The sequence below is a fragment of the Bos javanicus genome, chromosome 3 (genome assembly GCF_032452875.1).
Source record: "Bos javanicus breed banteng chromosome 3, ARS-OSU_banteng_1.0, whole genome shotgun sequence".
In the NCBI taxonomy this organism is placed as follows: Eukaryota; Metazoa; Chordata; class Mammalia; order Artiodactyla; family Bovidae; genus Bos; species Bos javanicus.
In genome coordinates this window covers 117,444,458-117,462,271 of record NC_083870.1, presented here as the reverse complement: position 1 = coordinate 117,462,271, position 17,814 = coordinate 117,444,458, and the positions used below count along the sequence as shown (strand labels likewise).

The following is a 17,814-nucleotide window of genomic DNA, read 5'->3' as shown; positions in this document are numbered from 1 at the left end:
AGACTCAGTACCTCCTCCTATGGTGCCGAGAGTCCACCCAGAGCTCTGACCCCCACTGCTGCCCATTGGTTTATTTCACTCAGGGTCCAGCCAGCGGCAGAAGACCCTAGACGTGGCCCAGACAGGACACAGAACTTCCTACAGTCCGTGAGATCTCCCAGTCTGACTAGTGACACCTATACACTGTTCAGCTAGAAAGGTCCTTACAGTCCAGGCTTGATATATGTATTTATATGGAACAAAGATCTACTCCAACTTGGAGTAATGTCCTAGAGAATTTACTAATGAGTTTGAGAAAAAATTTAGACAGCTTATCAAAAGAAATTCTTGGAAATCAGAATTGCTTTCAAGATCAGATGTGCCTGTAAACACTGACAGGCAATGGGCATGCCCCCCACAGGATGTACAGACTTCACTTGTCTCTCTGGTGTCAGTCAACCCACGATTTGATTTTACTAACGGAACAAAAATCAACGTCATAAAATTAATGAACACCACTGCCCACACACACTCATCCTTGAGAATCTTGGAGCTGCTGCTGTTGCCTTTTTTTTTTTAAACCGTACTTTGGCTTCATACCTTTAATTCCTCTTTCAGCATGACTACTTCTTCTCTAAGATCGTCTCGTTCACTCCTTACGGAATCAAAGAACTCTTTCTGTCTCTCTAACGCCTGAGTGTGTAGCGGAGCAGAGAGAGAGAAGATAGGCACAGGTGAGCAGATGACCTCAGAAGCAGGACTAGGAAGGAGGCTTCTATGAATACTAAGGAAAACGCTGACATCAGCAAGACATTCAACAGACTGCTTAGAGACACAAACGCAGTGCAAGTGTGAAGCTTTTCATGTAGTTTACGCCAGCCAAGAAATGTCGCTGTGCATGCTCCCTGAAGGACATCGGCATTTTGAAGGATGCTCTCTTTTTCACATCCTCTCCTGGCTCAGTCTGTGGTTTCACAGCATCGTCAGGGAAGTAACAGAAGCAATGCACCCATTTCAGTGAGGGGTAAATGGAGACATGCTTAGGAACCCCCGGTGACAACTGTTTTATTTAATAGCAATTTGATTATTTCTGTATGTTGATTCTCGGTGTCTGTTGTCACAGGTAAGCATAGAGTGGTCCTGAAGCAAGCACAGCGCACGCACAGACATGCACACAAAATCGCGTGTCGGTGAGCGCATCAGAGTGAAGGCAAGGCGCAGCTTCACGATGTGAAAGCGCCGAGCTTCGCTCTAACATCTAGAGACGGCTGTCAGAGCCGTGAGGCGTGAGTTGCTGTGGTCTGGAAGCTGCCTGGCATCACGGAGCATGGCCGTTCCTTAACTAAGTGGGCTCCTTGCTGCCCAACCTGCACTGCTGAAAAGAGGCAGGTGGACCGCCTCTTTCCTTGGGGAGGGAGATGCTGACACCTGCCCAGGGAGACCCGAGGTGGGGCTTCGAGGGATACTGCCCCTGCCGCCTTGCAGCTTCCTCAAAGCCTTTTGAGAAGGAGCCCCCATGACACCGACAGGGCGTCCCAAGAGGTCTGAGCCCCACGTGGGCCCGCCAGGTGCACTGCCTTGCCCCTCTGACCTCTGTGCCTCTGGCCACTCACAGGCAGGCCGGAGGCCCAGCGGTGTCAACAAAATGAGAATCTCCCTGGCTGGAAGTTAGCTTCCAATTTGGAGTTAACGTCCATTTGGGTGAGTTCTGCAGTCTCTCTTTTATTCATTTCGTGTCACGTGGGGGGTCGCATGCAAACTCAAACAAGCCTTTTTCGCAAACCAAAGAATCTGAAAGCGTGCAATTGCTAGGCAGGCTGCCCACTTGCACGGATGTCAGAGGCTTGGGAGTCCTACCCCTATTTTTCTGTCTTTCCACTCTATTGTTTCCTGAAGATCAGAAATCTCCCTGATATAACTCGCCTGTTTCTGCTGTAGCTGTCGGATTTCCTGAAGAATAGGGACAGACAGAAAGAGAGCAGACACAGGATTAGACAGGGAGGCACTCTGTGGCGTGGACAGCCCCGGAGCCAGCGCGCACCCCGCGGATCCCAGCGCCAGGACGGCTCACTGAGTTTGTTCTCAGGATGCTCCCCAGCTCCCAGTGCAGGAGGAAAACCTGGAGTGAAATCCTCACTGACAGGTGCGAAAGCTCTAATCAAGTTAAAAAGATTAAAAAAAATCAAGCCTGTATTAATTTCCTGTTGTCACTGAACAAATAACCACACATCCAGTAGCTTCGAACAACACAGGCTTATTTTCTTACAGCTCGAGAGCTCGGAAGTTCAGAAGTCTTGCAGTGCCCCCAAGGTGTGGGCAGGCCTGGGGTCTTTTCTGGAGACCAGGGATGGGGCAGGGCAGGGACAGAATCTATTCCCCGCTTCCTTTCAGCTCCTAGGGGTGCCCACAGTTTGGCTTGTGGCCCCTCCCTCACATGGCTCTGACCTCCAACCCCGTGGTCACGTCTCCTAATCTGCCTTTGACTCTGCTTCCGTCTTACAAGGACTCTTAGCATCACACTGGGCCCACCCAGACAACACAGGATCGACTCCCATCACAAGGTCCTCAATCACATCTACAAAGTCCTCTTTGCTGTGAAACGTGACTTACAGTTCCAGGGATTAGGACGTGGACATCTTAGGGGGCCATTATTCTCTCTGCCACACGTCCCCGAACAAACCCAAAACCACCAAAGAAAGAGAATCTGCTCTAATAAAAGCAGCTGCCTCCTTGTACAGGCATAGAGAATTCACCTGAAGTCAGTGTCCAAGAAAACTGATTAACTTCAGTAGTAAACCAACAAAATGCTCCCAAGTTTAAAAAAAAAAAAGGAAAAGCTACTCACCTCAAGCATTTCTTCTCTTTGCTTCAGGGCCTCTTTCACTTCGGCAAACTGAAACTGGAGTATACTGTGGGCGTGCTTTTCCCTTTCAAATTCCTATAAAAGAGGAGAGGAACATTCAGGTTGCAGTGGAATCACATTTTTCTGTCCCTCTAGTTCACATTCGTATGATTGACCTTCACCTGCTACTATGTCAACACAGTTTTCAAGGCTTTTTTAATGATAGGAGCCCATTTCTCTGGATTTTCTAGGAGACACCCCTATGATTTACCATAAAATCAATGTGAGGAGCTGATGCAACTGACAGAGTCTCCTGAGTTCTCTAAGGTGAGCAGTGCCCTGGAAGGGGTCCCTCTCCAGGGTATCTGCTGAAGTCCACAGGGTTGTCTGGGCTGAAGACCTGGAGGAGCCACCATTGCACAAGACTGACAATAAAATTTGTAAAAGGCTGATGATAAAAATAAAAATCAGTGCAGATAGTGACTGCAGCCAACAAATTAAAAGATGCTTGCTCCTTGGAAGAAAAGCTATGATAAACCTAGACAGCATATTAAAAAGCAGAGGCATCACTTTGCCAACAAAGTCCCCAAAATCAAAGCTCTGGTTTCTCCAGTGGTCACATACAAATGTGAGAGGTGGACCATAAAGAAAGCTGAGTGCCAAAGAATTGATGCTTTCGAATTATGGTGCTGGAGAAGACTCTTGAGAGTCCCTTGGCTGAAAGGAGATCAAACCCCTTGACTAAGGAGTGCCTTAGTCAATCCTAAAGGGAATAAACCCCGAGTATTCATTGGAAAGACTGATGCTGAAGCTGAGGCTCCAATACTTTGGCCCCCTAATGCAAAGAGCCAAAAAGAATCTGATGGAAAAGACCCTGATGCTGAGAAAGACTGAAGGCAGGAGGAGAAGAGGGTGACAGAGGATGAGATGGTTGGATAGCATCACAGATGCAATGGACAGGAGTTTGAGCAAACTCTGGGAGACTGTGAAGGACAGGGAAGCCTGGCATGCTGTAGTCCATGGGGTCACTAAAGAGTCTAACACAACTTATCGTTTGACTAAACAACAACAGATAATAAAATTATCCCTGATTTTGAAATATGCCAGTGAATACTCTTTGGGATAAAAAGGGGGTAAATGTGGTCTACTTTGGCCATTTTATCTCTACTAACAGTAGATAGCCAGCTCTGTACCCTAGAGACAAAATAGGGGCAAGGGGGGCATAAAGCACTCGTCAACATAAAGCCACTCCCCCAGTCCGACTCTCCCGTGTATGAAACGCACCCCCACAACTAGGCACTGCGGCTCTGCTGTCTTCTGCTCGGCTCCGTACAGTAGCACAGTCCCTAATGATGGCTTGGTGCCCAACCAGCTGCCCGTCCAACTCTTTTGCAGCCCCATGGACCAGCAGGCTCCTCTGTCCATGGCATTTCCCAGGATTTCAGGGATAGCAGGGGACACCCCTAGATGTGTTGCCTGGCTATTCTAGAAGGGACTGGACCTTAGCTCACCGTGGCATCCTGAGCACACTCATTTTCTGGAGGTCGGGGGTGACTGGACCCTCCAAACCAGGACAAGGACCTGTCTGTTGGGTTTTGCTTGGTTTGTGATACCCACTGTGGGGCAATGTTCCAGGGTCACTCCACTTCTCTGGAATTAGATTTGGGGTCTCTTGGTCTACTTCCTGATGCCTGAGGGCATGCTAGGAGTATTTAGAATGTGTTAAGTACTTGTCCATCTGAGTGGGGTTCAGAATATGCTCTCTGCTCCTAAATTGTCAGTCAGTTTCAAAGGAAGCTTTCATGACATTAGGTCTCATGAAAAGTTTCTCCTTCATTTCAGCATTCAGTTATCAGGGACTTCATAGACAAAATTCTTCTTCAGCTTCTAACTCAACCACAGCAGTGAAATAAAGAGGCCTTGGAGTTGTTAATGGCACCTTGGGTTTAACTCCTGGATTTAGAGGATATTTTTGTTGTTATTTTGTCGCTAAGTCAGGTCTGAAGCTTTTGCAACCCTATGGACTGTAGCCCACCAGTCTCCTCTGTCCACGGGATTTTCCAGGCAAGAGTACTAGAGTGGGTTGCCATTTCCTTCTGCAGGGGATCTTCCCGACCCAGGGATCGAACCTGGGTCTCCTGCATTGGCAGGCAGATTCTTTACAGCTGAGCCACTGGGGAAGCCCTTTAGAGGATATAACCAGTTACAAAAAAAGATAATGACACTCACAAATTAAACTTTCTGTTTATCTCAGCAACTTAGAAACTGGTCAATACTCTAGGATTTGAGAAACCAACTAATTCGAAATACGAAAATAATAATACGAAAAACAAGTATTCGTGTTCTCTGTCTCACAAAGAACAGTTAAGTCTGGCCTTTAGCAAGTCAACCTGTTGTCATTAATCTCCACACATGCTCACGCCTTTTGTTGATGTTGTAAATTAACACGTTAACTCCAGTGCCTCTTAATGAAAGCCCAAATAAGATTCTCCTCTTTTTTGAGATTGATGAAGGTGTTTAATTCTTAAATGGAGTAACTGTGTTTTTTTCCAATCAGCAGAAAACGAGTGAATATAATTTCCTTAAAATCCTTGATACTTGCAACTATTTCTCTCTGGTGTTGAGATAACAAAATAAAAATCCAGAAATAAATATTAACAGGAAAATCTTGAAGCATCTAATTATGCTTATTCAAGCATTCTGGGTCTTTTGGAGGCAGGTTTTTCCATGGTTATGATTTTACCTTACATGCAAAAAACACAAGTGTCCTCCTAGTAAAATTGTCTCTAGTTTACATATTGAAATTTTGCATATCAATATATCAAGTACCTCGGCAAAGAGCATGGTATTCTTATTCTTAGATGTTTGAGCTTCCAGGGCAAGTAGAGAATGACTGTTTTTTAAAAAACTATATACACACAAATATATACATAAACATGTATATATACATATATAACATGTATATATGTAGATACACACCACATATCAAATATATATATGTGCACACATATATCTTTTGATTCTTAAATATACCATATATATATATTCTCCAATTCTTACATATATCATATATATATTCTCCCATCCTTATATATATCAATACCATATATATATGCATATATCCTACCATAATTACATATACCATATATATATGTGTATATATATATACATTCTCCCATTTTTACATAGACCATTTACATATATACTCTATCCTCTCATACATCATTTACATATATTCTACCATCCTTATATATACCAAATATATGTATATAAATTCTTGCTGTTGTTTAGTCGCTAAGTCATGTCCAACTCTTTGTGACCCCATGGACTGTAGCCTGCCAGGCTCCTCTGTCCATGGGATTTCCCAGGCAAGAATACTGGAGTGGGTTGCCATTCCCTTCTCCAGGGCATCTTCCTGATCCAGGGATCAAACTCCCATCTCTTGCACTGCAGGCAGATTCTTTACCACTGAGCCACAAGGAAAGCCCTATATTTATGTGTGTGTGTATACATATGTATTGGAGAAGGGAAAGGCTACCCACTCCAGTATTCTGGCCTGGAGAATTCCAGGGACTGCATATAGTCCATAGGGTCACAAAGAGTCGGACACGACTGAGTGACTTTCACTATACATATACGTGCACACACATATACATTCTCCCATCCTTGTGTGTATCACTCTGTGTATCCTCTCCCCCCTCACACACACCATCTACACACACACAGTCACTCTCCCCCTCAGGGGGGCACATACTTTGCTCTTCTCCTCGTACTGCCGCCTGGACTCGGCCAGCTGCTCTTCCAGCTCCAACAGCATGTCCTTCAGCGTGTCGACCTGGTACATGAAGTTCGTCTTCTCATTGTCTAGCTGAGCGTTGGAAACCATAGCCTTCTTATATTTCTCCTCAACTTCTGCTAGTGAGTCCTGCAGAAACCAGGTCAGGTTTTTGAAATTGTAGGAAGAAAACAAAAACACGGATCAGTTCAGCATTTTTAGCAACACCCCAAAAACTCAGCTCTAAATTCACATTTTATTTCTAGAGCAAATGAATCAGAAGAAGAAACACAGCAAGTTTTGATTGCCCAGAAAGTCCTCCTTTTAATTTGCTCAAATTCTCGAGACTTGGAAAATTAGTTATTAACTGTATCTAGAGATGAAAGTAATTTACAGTCCTTAGGACAAGGGGGACCCCGGGTGGAAAGGGCGCTGCTCACAGAGGCAGCAGAGTTCAGCCGTGGGTTCTGAACTGGGCTGGGCTGTTCAACAGGCGCCTGACGTGACCGCTCCAGACACGTGATCAGCACCTGGGACAGTGCCAGTGCGAGGCGGGGAGGGGCGAGAGAACCCCTGCCACCAGCTGCCCACTGTCCCCATAGCAACTGAGGAACCAGGAGAGGCTTAAGGGGGCAATTTCACATCTGTAACCCAGAGGAAAACTCAACAAGCTCCTCAGGCCTCCCTGGGCAGGTCCTGGAAAGGCAAACGCCGTTCCTTTGAAACGACAATGAAGGAAAGAGCCTCCAAAATAAACACGCTCACACCCTGGCAGGCAGGCCACAGGGTATAGCAGCGTGTGGGTCCTGGAACACAGATCAGGGGAAGGCGACCCCAGGAGAACAGGGGGCAGCAAAGGACCCTGAGCTGCAGAATGGTGGGCACCTCTGGGTGGGGCCTGTTGGGTGCTACCCAGGGATCCATGGAGACCAGCGATGCACGCCTGCACTTGCAAACCAGGGCGAAGTTTGCAGGTGGGACCTGTGATCCCTGGGCTGCTTCCCTGGCTCCCTTCTCAGCCCCACCAGGAGTTGAAAGCCAGAATCTTAATCCCCACCCTACAGAGAGGTCACAGGGCTTCCCAGGGGGTGCCAGTGGTAAAGAACCCACCAGCAATGCAGGAGACATACTGAGATGCGGTATGGGTCGGGATGCTCCCCTGGAGGAGGGCCTGGCAACCCACTCTAGTATTCTTGCCTAGAGAATCCTGTCAACAGAGGAGCCTGGCAGGCTACAGTCCACAGGATCTCAAAGAGTTGGACATAAGTGAAGCGACTTAGTACCCACACCAAGAGAGGTCACAAACAAGCAAGTGATCAGTCACGTGGTTTGGACCCCTGGGATACTGAACTCAGACTGTTTCGGGGGTACTTTCCTGGGGGTTGAAAAGGAAGGCAAAGATTTACCCTCTCTCATTGCCCAGTGAAGTCAGAGAACAGCCCCTGACTCCCCACCTCACCTTCAGGGAGCGTGGCAACTCAATTTCCTGTTGGCACAACACAGTAGCTCCACTTTCTAAAAGTATCGGGTATTTACTCAAATAAATTCAAGATGATACATATTCAGACATTGCTTCCATTAGTAAAATGGCTCAGGATGCAAATAATTTGGGTGTTTCAAAAAGCACAGCAACCAAACTTTCTTACTGGGAGACATCAGGTGTTTTAAGAAGCAAATTAAGATGAAGCAGTGTTTGTTATGTAAGGTCTGTATATAAGTGGAGAAAACCCCAAATCCTTCTCCAGGTGGGTTGGAAGTCTGCCACGGAGGGTACACTTCTGTGGGAAATGAGAAGGTGGTTTTAACTCGGGTGTGGTGGAGGGAGGACAGTGAGTAAAGGACATGCATCAGGAAAACGAGTTAGTAAGTTTTCCTAGTGAGTTACAATTTTCAGGTCTTGGCTTAAAAGCTGCTTTTGGGTAAACCAGGAACACGCACACCCAGGCTTCTAGCACTGCTGCCACTTTGGGGTCTGCAGTCTGGAGCCTCTTCAGAGCAAGCATGCAATCTGAAGGCTTTCTGGAGGGTTTTTACAGTTAAGTTGGGTTAATTCCATAAGCCCACGCTTCTGTAAGCTGGTACCTTCATCTCTTTCAATCCCTGCATGTATTTGCCTTCTACATCCTGAATCTGGTCCTTTAACTCATTGAGTTCCTGGGGGAAATGGCAAAAAAAGGCAAACGTTGTCAAAGGGGAAAAAAAAAAAATGGACAGAGACGACAGAGAAGGAGAGGCAGCTCCCTTATTTGGGTAGTCTTAGTAGCAATCTTCTCTTCATCTTTTTAAGTATTAAAAGAAAAATAAGATGAATTTCAATACTACAAAGATGAAAATTTCGGTGTGCCTCATATAATGTTACGCAACTTTATCAGACGTAGATGTCTTCATATATTTTGATGCAACTTTATAAAACAGGCCAACGAGCTTCTGAGAATGGAGCAAGTTAATTTGCTCACATTTAACAGTTCATTCAAGCTCTTCTGAGATCTACTCTGTGCTACATACAGAGCAAGATACTGAGGATGGAAGCCAGCAAAGCCTTGCCCCAACCCTTATGGAGCGCCAGGCCTCTGCCTTCCTGCCTGGTCCACCCCCACATTCCTGGGGGCTGGTATCCGGTATGAGCTGGAATCTCAGTAAATCCTTGTTGATCAAGGGGATGAGGCTCACGAGCCAATCACAGAGATGGAGTATGACTGCAGCAAACACTACCTCAAGGCAGGGAAGGACGCCCCAGGCTGCAGGAGGCCGAGGAGGGGTGGTTCGGGGGTGGGGACATTTCAGGAAGAGCGATCGAAAACTGTTTTAGAAAGCAGGGGAGCTGGAAGGGGTCTGCAGGGAAGCTGGTCCCCCGCCAGCCCCAATGCTCTGGGCTCCCTGGCAAATGACACCCCGCGGTTCAGACAGCAGCAGGGGTGGCTGGTTCTCTCGCAGCCAGCTTTCATTACTAGAAAGCGTGTCCATAAATGAGGCCAAACCTGACCTGGAAGCACCTCGCTGGCCTTGGCTCTGTCTCCAGTGGACACGAGGTCTGGTGACTCAGCCTTCCCTAGGCCCGGCCTCCAGACGGGGCATCCCCTGTTGTTTTGACAAGCAGAGGCCATTTCTCTGTCACACGCTCGGTGTTGAGATGTAACAGAGAACAATGTACACATTCCAGTGGGAGGAGGAAAAAATCACTAAAATGCCATGCTAGGGTCGACTGGAAGCCAGTTACAGTGGGGGAGGGAGGGCATGTTGCAGGCAGAGGGCGCGGGTGCTCCAAGGGCAGGGTGGGACCCCGGGAGTGGTAAGGACTCTGTGACCAGCACCTTCCAGTGCTGAGGACGGAGTGTCTGTGCCTGTCCTGTGTGCAGAGGGGGCTGAGCGCCTCTGGGCAGCGTGGTACGGGCTCCCGCCCAGCTGTACCCGGGAAGCTGAGGAATCCCAGCACAGGTGAGCCCTGCCGGGGCAGGGAAGTCAGGGGTGGCTCCCTGCAGGACACCAGAACTGGGCTGGACCCGGCTGTTACTGGAACACGGAGCTTAGGGGAGCCAGGGAAGACCTAACCGAGAAGAAAGAGCTGGGAATCTACAAACTCGATCTTGTTTTATTTCAAGACTCCTTTCCGGTTTCTCTGGCTCAAGCGTTAAGCAGAGAACCTTACCTTGATCTCCCGGATGGAAGCCTCGGTGTCAATGGAGATGGAGGTGTCCCCGCTGCCCCTCCGAGAGGAAGTCCCCCCCAGGGAGGCCAGCGTGGCTGCAGACAGGCCGGGCAGGCTGCGAGACCCCTGTAACGTGGCAAAGAGCAAATGGGATTTCAGCCAAAACCAGAACAGCTTCTCAGTCTACCAGGATGGTTCCCTTACTTGGAATCAGTCTCCAAATTGGAAAATCTTTGCTGAGTTTATGGCGAGCCACAAAGAGAGGGGCCTCATCTCAAGGGGCCTCGTGAATGCTGGAGGTTGTCTGGATTAACTGTGAGCTCCACGCCTGGGCCCATCACTGAATTCCTTCACTGTTCTGCAAGATTTAAACACGCACTGGGAAGGGACCCCCAAAGGTGGTGATGCTGGCTGGGGAGTCATTCTTTACTCAAGATCAAGCAATACATTTTCTGGTCAGTTTCACGCATAAATTTTGGGGCCCTCTGGTTTCTACATGACATCATATAAAGAAATTCTCTACCTTTTCAGTGAAGTCTTTTTCTGGCCTCTCTTCAACCTGGAGGAGAAAATGGACACATGTTAAATATGGAAACACATTAAACGGAGAATCTGGATTTAGGGGGAAAGAGAATAATAAGGTAAAGCACTGGCTTCTCTTGTGATTCAAACACTAGGTGCCATGAAACTCGCGGACACTCTTGGTGCCACACGGTGGCCTGTGGGCAGCTCACAGTGCCTGGCTGAGGTCCGTTGTGTGGTTTTTCAACTTTCACAGTTTCCACAGGAAGGTGACTTGTGAATGATCTGAATCTGAACAGGTTGATTTGACAGGTTTTTCTACACTGCGCGCAGAGCCGAGTGTAGACGGGATGGCACCAGCCTCATTCACCCACCGCAGGAACTGTGATCAGAACGTGAGGATGTATCCAGGGCTCCAGGGGCTGGAAGACGCAACCATGGAGGGTTTTACTTTTGGCTATCACTAACCTTGGCCTCCGAGCAAGAGAAAGCAGTGGAGACAATGGTTGTAATTTTTCCACTGCTCATGAGTAACTGAGTCATGACCTACTCTTTGCAACACTATGGACTATAGTCTACCAGGCTCCTCTGTCCTTGGAATTTTCTGGGCAAGAATACTGGAATGCTTTGCCATTTCCTCCTCTAGGGGACCTTCTCAACCTAGGGATTGAACCCACATCTCCTGTGTCTCCTGCATTGGCAGGCAGATTCTTTACCAGTGAGCCACCTGGGAAGCCCCTACTGTAGAGCATAGGGAACTGAACTGTATTCAATATTTTTGGAAAAGAACATGAAAAAGAACATATATATATATATAAAACAATCACTTTTCTGTACAGCAGAAATTAACACAACAATCAACTACACTTCAATAAAATTTTTTTAAAAAATAAGAAAACAAGCTTATAGTTACCAAAAGGGAAATGTGGTTGGTAGGAATAAATTACGAGGTTGGGATTAACACACACACAGACTACTATATACAAAATGGATAACAAGTATCTACTGTATAGCACAGGGACCTATACTCAGTACCTTATAATAACCTATAAGGGAAAAGAATCTGAAAAAAAATATGCATATATAACTGAATCACTTTGTTGTACAGCAGAAATTAACACAACAATGTAAATCTATGATTTTTTTCCAGTAGTCATGTACGGATGTGAGAGTTGGACCATAGGAAGGCTAAGCACTGAAGAATGGATGCTTTTGAACTGTGGTATTGGAGAAGACCCTTGAGAGTATCTTGGACTGCAAGGAGATCCAACCAGTCCAACCTAAAGGAAATCAACCCTGAATCTTCACTGGAAGGACTGATGCTGAAGCTGAAGCTCCAGTACTTTGGCCACCTGATATGAAGAGCCAATTCATTAGAAAAGACCCTGATGCTGGGAAGGATTGAAGGCAGGGGGAGAAGGGGATGACAGAGGACGAGATGGTTGGATGGCATCACTGACTCGATGGACGTGAGTCTGAGCAAGCTCCAGGAGATGGTGAAGGACAGGGAAGCCTGGGGGCTGCAGTCCACGGGGTCACAAGCGACTGAACTAGTGTGCTGCCGCTGCAGCCCCTCGAGTTGCCACCAGGTGGCAGCCTGTGTCGCATGGAGGAGGACGTGCCCAGGGAGCCTTGGTGGGGCAGGGCACCTCTGACCACCCCTAAAAAAGGAACAGCCAAGCAAGGAACCCCAATAGTGAGTTTAAGTTGACATAAAGCACAGCACTTTATCTTTGAAAGTAATATACAAAGAAACAGAATAAACAGATGGAGGGCTTTCAAATACTGTCGTGGCTGCTGCACAAAGTGACCCAGAGGATGTTGCGGGCAATACACACCCCAACGCGCTGCAGCCGTGGCCGCCTGGGACCCGGGACAAGCCACAGGGCTCTGCGGACTTCACCTCCTCATCCCAGACAGGACAGCGGCACCATGGATCTTGCAGCCTATTAACTCTCTTATTCTCATTTACTGAGCAATACTAAACACCTTAGGTGGACGTGAAAACGTCACAGGAACAGGCTTTTGAAATATGCAAATCACAAAAGAGTGTACACAAGGGCATCTTTTAAAATCTACGGGAGAGAACAAACATATGGACACCAAGGAAGGAAAGGGGGGTGGGAAGAATTGGGAGACTGAAACTGACATACATACACTCATGCACACTACTACTACGCCCCATCGCTTCATGGGAAGTAGGTGGGGAAACAGTGGAAACTGTGAAAGACTTTATTTTTTGGGTTTCAAAATCACTGCAGATGGTGACTGCAGCCATAAAATTAAAAGACACTTGCTCCTTGGAAGGAAAGTTATGACCAACCTAGATAGCACACTAAAAAGCAGAGACATCACTTTGCCAACAAAGGTCTGTCTAGTCAAGGCTATGGTTTTTCCAGTGGTCATGTATGGATGTGAGAGTTGGACTGTGAAGAAAGCTCAGCACTGAATAGTTGATGTTTTTGAACTGTGGTGTTGGAGAAGACTCTTGAAGAAGTCCCTTGGACTGCAAGGAGATCCAACCAGTCCATTCTAAAGGAGATCAGTCCTGGGTGTTCATTGGAAGGACTGATGTTGAAGCTGAAACTCCAATACTTTGGCCACCTGATGCGAAGAGCTGACTCAATGGAAAAGACCCTGATGCTGGGAAAGACTGAAGGCAGGAGGAGAAGGGGACGACAGAGGATGAGATGGCTGGATGGCATCACTGACTCGATGGACATGGGTTTGGGTAGACACCAGGAGTTGGTGATGGACAGGGAGGCCTGGCGTGCCGCAGTTCATGGGGTCACAAAGAGACATGACTGAGCAACTGAACTGAACTGAACACTACTCTGTGAACTGATGAGAACCTATTGCAGAGAACAGAGAACTCTACTCAGTGCTGTGACCTAAACACGAAGGAAATCCACCCCCCAAAAAGGAGCTATAGTCATAGCTGATTCACCATGCTGTACAGCAGAAACTCATACAACATTGTAAAGCGACAGCATTTCAACAACAATTTAAAAAAATCTTTGGGAGATAATCACTTCGGAAAAATTTCTTTGACATTTTAAATTATGTCAACTCTCCCTTCGCTGGTGGCTCAGACAGTAAAGAACCTGCCTGTAACACAGGAGACCTGGCTTCCATCCCTGAGTTGGGAAGATCCCCTGGAGAAGGGAATGTCTACCCACTCCAGTATTCTTGTCTGGAGAGTCCCACGGACAGAGTAGCCCAGCAAGCTACAGTCCCTAGGGTCTCAAAGAGGTGGACATGACTGAGTGACTAATGCTTTCACTTTTTCCTTTCAAAAACAAAAGCTTAAAGTAGCACATTAAATATTTTATTAATTCCAACCTTCTAAAATGGTGTCTAAGTGAGCTTACTATGTAGGCTCACTTAAGTATCACGTCTGGTGAGGTTTTAAATTCCAGGTTTGGCATATCACCACCTGACTTGCCCACCTTCCTGGAGACAGAGCCCAGTATGTAGGCGCAGGGCAACCCGAGTCAACGGTTTGGGGACAAAGGAACTTCTCCTCATGGTGTCCAGCCCCTAGGCAGGAAACGGGGCCACAGACAGAAGCAGGTCACCACAGGTTCCCTCTCGAGAAACCAGCGGACAGCAGTGAACACTGCTCAGAAAACACCCCTCAAACGTAAACAGCAGTGGAGCCTACCATTAGACTGGAGACTTCTGGTTTTCAATCCAATAATATTGACCTCATCCGGATGACTCGTCCTTCAACTATTGTATTCATAATTCAAGACCTGTTTTTTCCACCCAGTTCCTGCCCTCACCTCTTTACAAGACTTGAACATGAGTCACTACAGCCTTTTGTTTTCCTGGCTCATAGGGGGCCGAGGTTCCTGTTCACCACTCATGCTTCTCTGTGAGCACAGCAGCCCGTGAAGCTGGGCTGTGTGCAGGACACCCCGAGGATGCTTCAGAGCCCTGGCAGCTCTGCTGGGTCTGCGCGGGGCCCTGAGGCATGGGGGACACGGCTGCACTGGCCCCTCCAGGCTGGGTCACCTGGCCTGCTGAGTCCAGCTCTCCAGAAGCACCCTCTCCCCCGGCTCACCCGCACCTCAGAGCCTGTGCTCTGAGTTCTATCCTGCATCTTGCCCACTTGCTGAGGTCTGCCTTCCCGGCCTGTGCATCCCTGCCGGGGACAGGTATATGCCCTTCCCCTGCAGCCCTGTGCCGGGAACATTCGATAAACACAGCTGAATGAACAGACCCCAACTTCCTCAAGAGGAAGACTCTGGGCTCGTCAGAGAAGGAAACACAGCTGGCCTACAGAATGTGACAGTGAGCATGAGGTCCAGGAGCGTGTGCCTCCCGAGACGGGGCGGGGGTCCTCTCTGCTCCCCCTGAGGCTGGAGGACCGGCGGCTGGGGCACCCTTGGGATGCAGAGGCACCTCTGTTTTCTCAAAGTGGGACAGGCTGTCGCCTCCCTCATTCTGGTTACTGTTGCTTTGGATGGCGTTCCCCTCGCCCACCCCCCAGGGCACCAGCCTGCCACCCGCACTTAGAGCTGCCCCTGCATGGCTCATGCTTCCTTCCTGTCCCCTGCCCTGGCTCATGCCACCCTCCTGGGACCATATTCCTGCTGGATCACAGCTGGGGACATTCCCCATGAGCCACGGTGGACAACACTCCCACCCCTGGAAAATTCACCCTGGGAGAAGCAGGTTCAAATCTCTTCTTGTTTTTATGTTTCAAGCGTTATCAATTACCCGTCTTTCCAGGTGGAGCTCAGGCATGTATGCCTGGCCAGGTGTCCCCAGCCAGGAATGAGAGCTGTGAACTTTAGCCTGGGTTCTTGGAATCCCTCCTCCCTTCCTGCCCTGCATCCCTCCGAGAGGCCAGGTGGGGACAGTCGGTCACCCCTAGGGTCCTCTCCCTGGGGCCCCGCCTGCCCCGCAGCTCCTCCCTGCCAGGCAGGAGCGCCAGAGGAGTCTGAGCACAAGTTTCCTGGCCTCTTTCCAGTCAACGCGGCCAACTACACCCACTTATACTCTGCCAGTCTCCCAAGCCCAAAATACAAACACCCACCCCTTTCCAGTGCTGGGACCGCCCAGAACTCAGAAAATAGAAATGAGCCAATTCCAAGGAAGAGACTGAGCTCTGGAAGCACAGAGCCAAGGGCTAGCTCAGCTGCATCCTACAGACTCTCTGCAGAGGCCAAGGGTGCTGCCCATGTTCTGGCTTTCCCATGGCTAAGAGCCACTGTAACCACATGCCCTGGGGAACCGCCCCGCACAGCCAGGGTGTCTCTGCTGCCTGAGGGCCTCATACAGAGGCGTCCTCAGCTCTGAGGTCCCCCCGCATCGTGAGGGCCCAGATGCTGGCCTTTGCTCACTGACTGTGCCAACCTGAGTCAGTGACCTTTATGAGTGAGCAGATGACTCAGGGGAGAGCGGAGACTGGACCGATGACCTGTGTGCAGTGAACTCAAGGTTCAGCTCAGTCAAGTCCCTGGGAGTCTTGCAAACCCAGGGCTCTCAAGGGACCAAGAGGCGGTGGGGCAGGCATGGCCAGCCTCCCAGTTACAAAGAGACATCCAACTCTCGTTATCAGGCCCCAGGGGCACCAGCCAGGTGAACGTTCACCTCTCTTGCGTCCACTAAACCCATATTCTGAGTAAACTGTTCTCAGGTTTAGGAAGCAGATGACAGAGGAACTTGTTTCTGGTTTCCATCTCTTGGGGCTTCCCTGATAGCTCAGTTGGTAAAGAATCCGCCTGCAATGCAGGAGACCTGGGTTCGATTCCTGGTTGGGGAAGCTCCCCTGGAGAAGGGAAAGGCTACCCACTCCAGTATTCTTGGGATTCCCTGGTGGCTCAGCTGGAAAAGAATCAGCCTGCAGTGCCGGAGAACTGGGTTCGATCTCTGCATTAGGAAGATCCCCCAGAGAAGGGAAAGGCTACCCACTCCAGTGTTCTGGCCTGGAGAATTCCATGGACTGTGTAGTCCACAGGATCACAAATAGTTGGACACGACTGAGCGACTTTCATTGTCGGCCTTGGGTCTGGGGAGCTTGACTGAGCTGCTACTCTGTGGCTTCATCCTGAAGCCTGAATAAACCCAAAATGGCCAGACCAGCACTGTTCACAGCTGCCTGTCCCCCTGAGCCGTGCTGGGCAGGGCACTGGTGCGGAATCAGACCTCAGCCTCTTCTGACAACTGTGAACTTTCATTTTTCCCAAAAGGTGAGCACAAGAGAGTATTACACCTGACGATGAGTGTCTCCACACTGGAGTCATCGTGCAAAACGCGACTCCTGCCAGTCGAAGGTTTCCGGACCGCGTGTGTCTGAATCTCCACACTGGAGTCATCGTGCAAAACGCGACTCCTGCCAGTCGAAGGTTTCTGGACCGCGTGTGTCTGAAACTTGACTGTGGGCCCAAAGGTGCAGGCGGGCCGGCCCCCGCAGGTGCGGGCTGCTGCCCGTGGAGCCCGAGCTCACAAGCGCTGCCCCTCGCTCACGCCTGTCACATCAGGAGAAGCGCCCTCCAGGTCTGAGCACTGCGCTCACGCGCACTGAGCAGCTCAAAGTCTTCCTGTCCTGGCCTGACGGGTCCTGGGTGCAGGAGTAAGCAGGGGGCTTTGTGGGGTGTCCGTCACCCCATGTTCCCTCTGCCCCACCTCAGCACGGTCAGGACATGACGGTCAGGATGGGGGGATGGGGGGCTCACAGAGGGGGCGGCCTTCATTTCCACAGAGAAACAGGCTCTTCTGTTCTAACACTCAGCTTCCTTATCTGCCTTCTGCTTCTGCACCCTCGATATGCAAATGGTGGAGCAAGCATTCCTATCAGGAAAGTACCCGTACAGCCCAGTGAGGGACGCCTCTGGCCTTGGCCTTGGCAGCAGGCAGAGCCAGGCAGGCGTGGGGGTACGGAGGTCCCCGACTCAGCAACACGAGCTCCGTCTGCAAAAGCGAACCCTTGCTGCTCCCCCAGGAGCTGCAGACAAGCTGCACAGGGTGAGAAACCTCCTGGCTTTCAAAGGCGGCATCTGGTTTAAAAACAAAGCAGCAACGCCCACAGGCGCACCTGGG

General features: G+C 49.2%; 1 protein-coding gene across 44 annotated transcripts in view; it reads right to left on the bottom strand.

Annotated features, from left to right (window-relative positions):
* Positions 1-17,814, bottom strand: part of LRRFIP1 (LRR binding FLII interacting protein 1) — a 161,668-nt gene that overhangs the window by 18,934 nt on the left and 124,920 nt on the right. For 31 of the 44 annotated variants that reach the window (XM_061412781.1, XM_061412735.1, XM_061412740.1 and 28 more), the window contains 7 exons: positions 10,766-10,801; positions 10,243-10,368; positions 8,679-8,750; positions 6,576-6,746; positions 2,825-2,917; positions 1,837-1,929; positions 580-672 (listed from right to left, as the gene is read on the bottom strand). In XM_061412781.1, the coding sequence (XP_061268765.1) occupies positions 580-672; positions 1,837-1,929; positions 2,825-2,917; positions 6,576-6,746; positions 8,679-8,750; positions 10,243-10,368; positions 10,766-10,801 (684 nt within the window). The remainder of the gene's footprint in view (positions 1-579; positions 673-1,836; positions 1,930-2,824; positions 2,918-6,575; positions 6,747-8,678; positions 8,751-10,242; positions 10,369-10,765; positions 10,802-17,814) is intronic. The other 13 variants (XM_061412773.1, XM_061412778.1, XM_061412770.1 and 10 more) reach the window with 3 other exon arrangements.